Raw genomic sequence first — 9,987 nt, forward strand, 5'->3', positions numbered from 1 at the left:
ATTTCAAATTCATGGGGGCATGTCATTTATGTGATGTTGGTTAGTAAACACACTTCCGTGATAGGTATGGAATAAGTGAACGTAGCCTAATAACCAAGCGTGAATTACGTGGCCCATTTATGCCCAAATAAAACATGGGCTTATAGGCCCATTTATAATAATTAAAAGAACCAGATCTAAAAAAGATACACGTGGGGTCCCACAGGAATCTACGGTTTAGATTCATCGCTTCGCGGGTTTTGTTTCGTCTTTCAAAAGAAGAAGAAGAAGAAGAATCGCATGACGCGTTTTTGTAGATCTTTTGTCTTCATCTCTCTCTATAGACGAATCGGTTCTCTCACCTACCCCACAAAGCAGCTCCGTTGCTCCAATTAGACAATTCAACCTTCTTTATTATATATATATAAATGCGGAATTCACGATTTCGTGGAAGCAATTCTGGTTCTTTCCAGGCAAACATTTTCACGATCTGGGTTCTCTGTTTTGTTAGAAATTTTTATTATCAGAATTGATAAAGTTGTTATTTTTTTTGTGATTTGATTCTTGTAGAACAATCGTTGGTGGTGGTGGTGGTCAGTGGCGTTGGATCGTGTCTTGTCGTCTTTGGTTAGGCTCTTGGGGAGTGTGCAGAGAGTGTGGAGTAGGTTTGTATCAATGGGGTTGGGAAGCTTGTACAGAAGGAGGATCAAAGTCTTCTCTGTAGCTATACTCATTTATCTTGATTACAAGGTAAAGCTTTTTGATCTGTTTTTGTGTAATAATGTTCCAAGAAACAAACATTTTATATAAAGTCTAGCTAGTAGGCAAATTATTCGGGGATAAAATATTTGTATATTGTTATATATTTAAGATATTTTAGTTTTTTTTTTCTGTGTAATTATAAAATTATTTTGATAAATTATAAAAATTAAATATACAAAAAAGATAAATTAGATAAATTTAATGATTTGCACTAACGTTATTGCTTAAACTAAACAGATTTAAACTAATTTAGATTTGATTTAGAGCATTTTTAAACGGTTTAGAACAGTTTGAACCGATATGAATCGCATAAATCGAATTTTAAGAAAATTGTAGACCCATTTTTAGAACATTTGTGTTTTTAGTGTTGTTGAAAGGTTACATTTTTTGTGTGTGTGTTGTGTGGTGAGTGAACAGTTTTAAACTAATCTAGATTGATTTGGAGCAATTTTAAACGATTTAGATAAACCGACTTGAATTGTATAAATCGAATTTTAAGAAAATTGATTAGGCTATAACCGATTCGCCGCTTAGGCTGGCCTGGCCTAGACCGATTTTTAGAACATTTTTGTTTTTAGTGTTATTGAAAGGTTACATTTTTTTGTGTGTATTGTGTGGTGAGTGAAGAGTGTGCAGCAGAGAGAGAAGTGGATTAAGAAGGCAAAGGTTCCTGCTTTATGGGAGAAAGCTCATGAACGTAACGCCAAGCGCGTGTTGAATTTGATTGTGGAGTTGGAAGGGCTATGGGTGAAGCTAGGGCAGTATCTATCCACTCGTGCTGATGTTCTTCCTCAGGCTTATATATCTCTTCTCACTCAGTTGCAGGACTCCCTCCCTCCTCGCCCTTTGCAGGAGGTTCTTTATCTACCTAAATGCTTTTGTTTAATGTGGTCTTATTTTAAAGTTTGCTCTATGTGTGCATTGTATCTCAGGTTCGTCGAACCATTGAAAGGGAACTTGGGGATTCCATGGAAGTTCTGTTCACCGATTTTGTCAACGAACCTCTAGCAACTGCTTCGGTAAAAAGCCATACAAGCCACCGTTTGGATAATAGTCACATGCTTTTTTTGGTTTGATAGTGAGATTCTCTGTTTTGTAGATAGCACAGGTTCACCGTGCTACTCTAGCTAATGGCCAGGATGTGGTTGTTAAAGTTCAGCATAATGGCATTAGAGCAATTATTTTAGAGGTGTGATCTTTAGTTTCTTTTTGAAAGCCGTTGTGAGCTTCTCTCAACTCTTTTTTTCTTTTACAGGATTTGAAGAATGCAAAGGCCATTGTTGATTGGATCGCGTGGGCGGAACCACAGTATGATTTTAACCCCATGATAGATGAATGGTGCAAGGAAGCTCCAAGGGAACTAGACTTCAATACTGAAGCTGGTATGATTCATTTTCATCCTATGAGAAAACAGTACTTTGCATACTTAAAGCTTGTGATTGCCTTTCTCAACATGTAGAGAATACTAAAACCGTATCCAAGAATCTTGGGTGCAAGAAGACTAATGGTGAAGGTAGAAGTGACAACCGGGTTGACGTCTTAATTCCAGATATAATCCAGGTTCTTAGATGACTCTAGAAGCAGTTCTTTACAGTTTCTTTTCCTGCTACTTATGTTCTTACACCTCCTTTGTTTCCTCTTAATGACAGTCGTCTGAGAGTGTACTCATTCTTGAGTATATGGATGGAATCCGCTTGAATGATGTGGAGTCTCTAGATGCTTTTGGTATAGATAAACAAAAGATCGTTGAAGAGATCACTCGTGCATATGCTCACCAGATATATGTTGATGGTTTTTTCAACGGCGACCCTCATCCTGGTATGGCCCTTGTAACCATCAGGCTTGCTTAGACATATATGTAATAGACTTATACATCTGCTCTGTTTTGCAGGAAATTTTCTTGTTAGTAAGGAGCCACCACATCGCCCTATTTTACTTGATTTTGGGCTTACAAAGAAACTCTCACACCCCTTGAAACAAGCACTAGCCAAGATGTTTCTAGCATCGGCAGAGGTTTGTGAAAGTTTATGCCACACATCTATCCTTTTTACACTGTCTTACTGAACCCATTAGTAATCATTTGTGGGCCTGTGGCACACTATAGTAGTTTGGGTAATTCGGTTTGGGTATTTTGGTTTTTGGTTAGTTCGGTTCAACATAAATCTTACCGAATTTACTCGAAATATAGTTTGGTTCGGTATTCAGTTAGTTCCGTTTTTAAAAATGCTACCTAAGTTTTTGATTTGGTTATAATTTGGTTTAATTTTGTTAAAATTTCAGATAGTTCGGTTTGAAGTTTGGTTGTGGTTTTTGGTATGGTTTGGTTTTTAACTAATTGTGATTGCCGAACCAAAAACCGATTTTTTTTGACAAAACCTACCGAATTGAACCGAACTTCTAACTGAACTAACCAAAGATTTCGGTTCGGTTCAAAATCCCAGCCCTAAATTTGTTCGTCAACAGAATTTTGAACATTTTGAACGAACTACAAAATAGTGCGCTCTGGCCGTGTGAACATTACATGTTTGTAGAATTGTAGGTCATAGCTTGAATTTTAACTGGTTAATGTAACAGGGAGACCAAGTGGCGCTCTTGTCTGCCTTTGCAGAAATGGGACTAAAGCTGCGGCTCGATCTGCCAGATCAGGCAATGAGTGTGGCAGGTCTCTTCTTCCGATCTTCAACTCCATCTAACGAAGCTCTGGTTAGTAAATTTTTACTTATTTCTTTCAGAGCCTTTCCTTAGCGGATCCGCTCTTACAGATAAATCTCTCTTTACAGAAAACGCTAAAAACCTTGAACGATCAAAGAATGAAAAATATCAAAGTTATACAGGAAAAGATGCAGCTCACCCCTAAAGAAGTTAAACGCTTCAATCCGGTAAAAGCATAAACTTTCTTTCAAGTATTATATATATACCTTCTTAGTGACCATCTTTATAATCTTAATGAAAATATTTGATGCACAGGTAGATGCATTCCCTGGTGATATTGTTATTTTTGCAAGGGTCATTAATCTACTCAGAGGTAATGTGTGAATCATACTATTTTACCTCATTACATCAATTTACTTATTTATTTTATTGACTATTTTAGGACTTTCATCCACTATGAATGTTCGGATTGTTTACCTGGACATCATGAGACCATTTGCTGAATCTGTTCTGTTGGGGTAAGCCCTCTTTTGAGTTTTGCAGCTCATTTCATCATCTCCTTCGTATGACCACAATGTGATTTTGCAGGAGTATTAGTCGAGGACCAACTGTAGATGCCTCTTGGATACATGACTCACCAGTCCATTCTGATGTAGAGTTCAAACTGAGGAAGCTGCTTGTTGAACTTGGGAGTATTCAGAAAATACTTGGGATTCAGGTGGGGAAACACTCTTTTACCGTTTGGCTTTGCAGGTAGCTTTGGTTATGTTTTTTTACATGTGTTTTAGCATGGCCATGTTTATGTAGGTGTGTGCGTATAAAGATGGGAAAGTGATTATTGACACTGCTGCTGGAGTGCTTGGAAGATATGACCCTCGTCCGGTTCAACCCGATAGTTTGTTTCCTGTGTTCTCTGTGACAAAGGGTATCACTGCCGGAATGATACATTGGCTTGTCGACAAAAGGTGAGTAGCAACATGGAGATTCCGTTCAATTCTAGTTCTTACATATTCGTCTCTTCTAGGCCTGCCGTTTCGGTTTATTCGGTTATTTCGGTTTCGGTTTATTCTTAAACCGGCCACAATCCTACCTAACTGAACTGAATATTGGTACGGTTGGATAATTTCGGTTTTTAATTTTATTTCTGTTGGAATTCAGTATAATTTTCTAAAAAATAGGATATTTTCAGTTAAATTCGGTTATTTCGGTTAGTTTGGTTTGGTTATTCAATTATTATTCTTCTTTTGAAAATCAAAAACCGAACCGGATTCAAACGGTAACCGAACCGTGTTCGGACAAAATCTGCAGGCCTAGTCTCATCATTCATTCCATGATTACAGAACTCATGCTTAGTCATGTTTTATTAATGTTTAGTTTTTAATGATATAGAAAACTCCAGCTAGACCAGACTGTAGGAGATATATGGCCAGGCTTCGCATCAAATGGAAAAGATGTCATAAAGGTATAAAGAGCTACACTGTCATGTGATCAATTTGCAATCTATCGTGTGATATTGCTTTTCATTTGACTCCCTCGGTTTTGTGTATCAGGTCCATCATGTGCTAAACCATACATCAGGGCTGCACAGTGCCTTTGACCCTGTAGGAGAAAACCCTCTGCTTATATGCGACTGGGATGAATGTTTGAAACGGATTGCTAATTCATCACCTGAAACAGAGCCTGGCAGTCAGCAGTTTTATCACTATCTCACGTTTGGATGGCTATGTGGTGGAATCCTCGAGGTAAACTAATCATATCTTTTATTGTTAATTTGTGTATTCAAGTGTTAAACTCATGCAATCTCCAAGTTGATGCCAATCTTGTTTTCATCAATCTTGAACAGTATGCTTCTGGAAAGAAATTCCAGGAGATTCTTGAAGAATCTATTGTAAAACCTCTAAAGATTGATGGAGAACTGTACATTGGTATCCCCCCAGGTAAATAACTACGCTTGTGGGTTTGGGTAATTTGGTTCGGGTAGTTTGGTTTCGGTTAGTTCAGTACAACATAAATCTTATCGAATTAACTCGAAATAAAGTTCGGTTTGGTATTTGGTTAGTTCTGTTTTTTGAAAATCCTATCAAAGGTTTTGATTTCAGTTATATTTTATTAAAATTTCGGATATAATTCGGTTTAAAATTTGGTTAGTTCGGTTTGGGTTTTTGACCTGGTTATAATTTTTTTAAAGAAAACCGAAGTGACTGTTTGCTGAACCAAACCGAAAACCAAACTTTTTAAAAGAACTTACGGAATTGAACCGAACTAACCGAACTAACAGAAAATTTCGGCCTGGCAGGTTCGGTTCGATTCAAAATCCCAGCCCTATATAAACAAACGTTTGTAAAATAGGCTACCAGATTTGTTAAGAATTATCTAACGTCTTAACTTTTTATCTACAGGTGTTGAATCTCGGCTTGCCACATTGACGCTAGACATAGACGAACTAAGCAAGCTCACATCCATTGCTACTCAGCCTGAGCTTCCTTCTACATTTCAGCCTGAGAAGATCTTACAAATGGCAACCAGCTTACCAGTCTTATTCAACACATTGAATGTGCGCAGAGCTATAATCCCTGCAGCTAATGGACACTGCTCGGCTCGTGCACTTGCTCGGTACTACGCATCCTTAGCAGACGGCGGTCTAGTGCCACCGCCACATTCCTCATTATCCCAGCCGCCACTTGGTAGCCACGCCCATGTTCCGAAATTCTCATCGGTAAACGACACAAAGAAAAAGAGAAAGGGTAAGGAGATGATGGCGTCTACACAAAAGCTTAAACCAAAAGGTCATAAAGAAAAAAGGCTCTATGATGAGGAGCAGTTTATGAGTACAGAAAGTTTAGCCAGTCTTGTTAGTGATACTAGCAATGATCATCAAGATGATGATATTCGGAATTTATTTAGCAATCCGAGGATTCATGATGCTTTTATGGGTGCTGGAGATTACAGTGGCTTAGTACTACCTGATGGGAAGTTTGGACTTGGTTTTAAGCGTGTCACTTCTCAAGATGGGTCTCTAGTTGGTTTTGGACATTCTGGGATGGGAGGATCAACAGGCTTCTGCGACATCGAAAACAGATTTTCTATTGCTATAACACTCAACAAGATGTCTCTAGGAGGTGTAACGGCTAGTATTATCAGGCTGGTTTGCTCAGAGTTGAATATCCCCTTGCCAAAGGACTTCTCTATTGCAAATGGTATGGGTCTAGAGTTGGAGATGGGTACTCCTCTAATCAACTAAGGTCTATTATCTATGTAAGTTTTGCCTGCTCATGTAATGTTACATCATATATAGTGATTCTTGGAGTCGCCTCATATAGCTAATACTTAATAGACATTACTGGAAAGTAAAGCGTAACGATCTGTGTTTTTTGTTTGTATGTATGTATGCTCAATGATCTGGTTCGAGCAAGTCCGTATAGAAAAGTAATGTATTGTCTTACACATCTATACTCTAGACTTCAATTTACCATTTTCAGAGCAATAAAGTATAAATGTTACACGCAAATCTGATTTTTTATTGTTTTCAAAATTTCCTAGTTGACGTCTATGTATTGTTTTTTACTTTTTATTGTTTGGAAATGAAAACCCGATTTAAAAACCAAACCAAAGTATATGTTCTAACTCTTTGGTTTACCAAAAAATATCAAAGTGTTTTTTTAATTAGATTAACTAAATATACTAAAAATATTAAAATTTAAAATATTTAACAATCGAACCTAAACAATTAAATGCAATTTTTTACATTTAACTTCTAAAATAATAGAAGAAACACAATTAAAAATAAAAGAATATGAATCTCAAACACAATCATCAAAACCGAAAACTACATTTGATATTAATATAAGTTCAAAAATAAAATATAAAATTATTAGATTACATTTTTTACACTTTTATTATGTGTTTAGCTTTACGTTTAGATATGAAGAAATTAATAATTTACTATGAAATATGATTGGTTTTATGTTTATAAATTATATTTTCATTATCATTATCGAATAAGAATAAAATTAAAAACCAACTCGGTTGAACTGAATAAACACAAACAAAACTGAAATAAACCGATCCGAATCAAACTGAACACAAATAAAACCAAATTAATTTTAGTCGACTTGGGTTAAAAATTTCTAAGACTCAAACAACCAAACCAAATCCAAACCGAAACCAGATTTAAACCTAAATGCCCACCCTTAAATGTAACATGGAGCAAAAGAAGGTTCGTGGAGCTGTTAGTCTTGTGAACGAATCTTGAGTTTCTTAACCAAACGTAGATTTCATTTATATGTTTCTAGTTCTATAATGAAACACATACATGAAACTTGCAGAGTGATCATTACATATTGTGAATAAAGAGACACTTATGGCCAGATATCTGAGACGCAGCTAACAGCTTCGCTGGATACATTACCAAGTCCAGGGCTCGAGTTCTGTCCAGAGATGGTGATTCCAGGGAACAGAGATTGGTCACTGTGGACTGTAATGGCCGGTGAGGTGTTATTTCCTGTGTAGTGCAGACTGTTGATGGAATATTGTGGTGGACTTAGATGAGTTTGCAGAATCTGATTCAAGCTGCTAGTGAGGGAACCTCTAGCTATCAAATCTTCTGCTAGTTTCACCTTGACTCTCAGAGTTTCAACATCTGATTTGAGAACTCTGTTATTTGTTCCAGCAGTACGAAACTGTTGTGTTGCGTCTATGAGCTGCTTGTAGAGTGTTGAGTTCACTCCTTTCAATGAATCAACCTTCAAGAAAGCACAAGGTTACCATCAAAAAGCACCAAGCCAGCTATTTGTTAATTTTACCTGAGATTCAAGATCTGCCAACTGTTCTTGCTTCCTTTGCCTTGAACGCCTTGCTGATATCCTGTTTGAATACATCCTGAGTTCACAGAAAGAAAAAAACAGCGATCACCTTCTATATATGTCTCTCTCTTTGTGTTTCTCATCTAACTTTTCACATACCTTCTAATACGTTTTACATCATTGGGATCATTAGTCATTTCAGACTGGCCAGCTTCTGTCTCTGCATCTTCCTCATCAGACTGATCATCAGTATATACACTCACGGTTCCGTGAGCCGCTCTTTTTGCCTCAGGTTTATTGGCTGACACTGGACTATCAGCTGACAGATTCTCTTTAAAGATAAGAGAGTCAAACAAAATGAACATTAATATCAACTTTCAACAACAAAGAACATATGGAGTCAAGTAAAAAAGAAGCTAGAACATACCACAGATTGAGGACTGTGCATCAAGAAAAAGTCCAGCTGGAGTCAAGCTCTCAGACTTCAAAAGACTATCTCTTAACTCACATGTGTAATCCTGCAACCAAAATATTTTTACCAAGACTTTTAGTACAATATATGGCTCTTGAACAAGAGAGACAACTGATGAAAGAAACCAAGGACTAACCCAGTTCATGAAATCAAAAGAAGGGTCTAGAGGGCTTGTGTCAAGAATAGATTCTTGTCTAGACAACAACTTAGTGAGTAACTCTTGTAGAGCCAACTCGGAAGCACTTTTCTTCATACCAATGTCTTTAGCTGTGTGACCATCCATTTTTCTTCTTCTATGTGATTACACAAGTGGAAGATATTTGGTGGCAAAGAGAGGAGGGGAAGTGTAAGTTGTGGTAGACATCTTCTTTATATAAGCCAAGTCTCTCTATCTTCTTTACTAAAGTTGTATAAGGCTTCTTAATGGCTAAGTAAAACTAAAATTGCTTTGTCAATGCAACGTCCTCAACTTTTTTCCTTTTAATGACAACAATAACAAAAGATAATATAAAAGCAAAGCCAGAGAGATCTTAGGCTATGTATTGTTTCTTTCTTAGCTTCTATATATGTCAACAGTTTTATAGAAGATTATGGTACCAATTATATACTATGGATAAACTTAGTCCTTTAAGTAGAAAAGACATTCTAAGGTAGCCAGAGACTGTCAACATGAAGTTATCAACGACTATTTCAAGACTAATATACTGGTGAATTAGGTTTAATAGTTAACCAAAACAAATGTACGGGTCATATTGTCTGAATAAAGTTTTTCAATGAATAGCTAAATAAACGAATAATGTATTGTTCAGCTGCCTGGTATTGTTTTAATATTTTCTACGAAAGTTTGCCGAATCTCTCGACTGTTGATATGAAATAAAGATAGAAACGTAAGAAAATGGTTCATCACCAACAATACCAAACAAACAAAAAAACTTAAGAATATTCGGGTCACAACATTGCATCTTCTCTTCTTTCATGCTTTTGTTTTCTCTTACTTTTCTTCATATGCTTTTGGAAAGCAGATCTAAAGACCTTTCTTTTCTCCAGCACCAGAAATACTTTTACTTCTCTAGTGTTTGATTTAACTTTTGGGTATAACCCAACTTTTATTTCCTTTTGATCTGCGGTTCCTTTATAAAGCTAAAATATTTCACAATAAAACAATAAAAAGAAACAAATTATTAAGAAATCAAAAGTTATTTAGATCAGAAAATAGAATCCAAAAGTATTTTCAATTAGCTTTTTAGGAAGAAAATAAACCATTAACTAAAAACATTTGAATATATCACTACAAGAAAACAGCGATATTCTGACGGACAT

At 36.4% G+C, this 9,987-nt stretch overlaps 1 protein-coding gene and 1 pseudogene across 2 annotated transcripts; one reads left to right on the forward strand and one right to left on the reverse strand.

Moving 5' to 3' along the window:
- The first annotated feature begins 407 nt into the window (after positions 1-407).
- Positions 408-6,839, forward strand: LOC106327288 (annotated as a pseudogene). The gene is made up of 18 exons (XR_001267416.1): positions 408-452; positions 550-729; positions 1,369-1,760; positions 1,841-1,930; positions 1,997-2,123; positions 2,201-2,301; positions 2,391-2,559; positions 2,633-2,754; positions 3,316-3,444; positions 3,522-3,620; positions 3,709-3,766; positions 3,836-3,911; positions 3,982-4,111; positions 4,201-4,358; positions 4,783-4,855; positions 4,944-5,135; positions 5,237-5,330; positions 5,793-6,839. The product of XR_001267416.1 is annotated as an uncharacterized LOC106327288 (transcript).
- A 742-nt stretch (positions 6,840-7,581) lies between these two features.
- Positions 7,582-9,052, reverse strand: LOC106324843 (basic leucine zipper 9-like). The gene is made up of 5 exons (XM_013762834.1): positions 8,804-9,052; positions 8,623-8,713; positions 8,355-8,526; positions 8,196-8,271; positions 7,582-8,135 (listed from the first exon to the last, which is right to left on the reverse strand). Exons 1-5 carry the CDS (start codon positions 8,948-8,950, stop codon positions 7,752-7,754), a joined length of 870 nt encoding a protein of 289 aa, XP_013618288.1. The 5' UTR covers positions 8,951-9,052; the 3' UTR covers positions 7,582-7,751.
- Between the last annotated feature and the right edge of the window lie 935 nt (positions 9,053-9,987).

This window comes from Brassica oleracea, chromosome C2 (assembly GCF_000695525.1).
Source record: "Brassica oleracea var. oleracea cultivar TO1000 chromosome C2, BOL, whole genome shotgun sequence".
Taxonomy (NCBI): Eukaryota; Viridiplantae; Streptophyta; class Magnoliopsida; order Brassicales; family Brassicaceae; genus Brassica; species Brassica oleracea.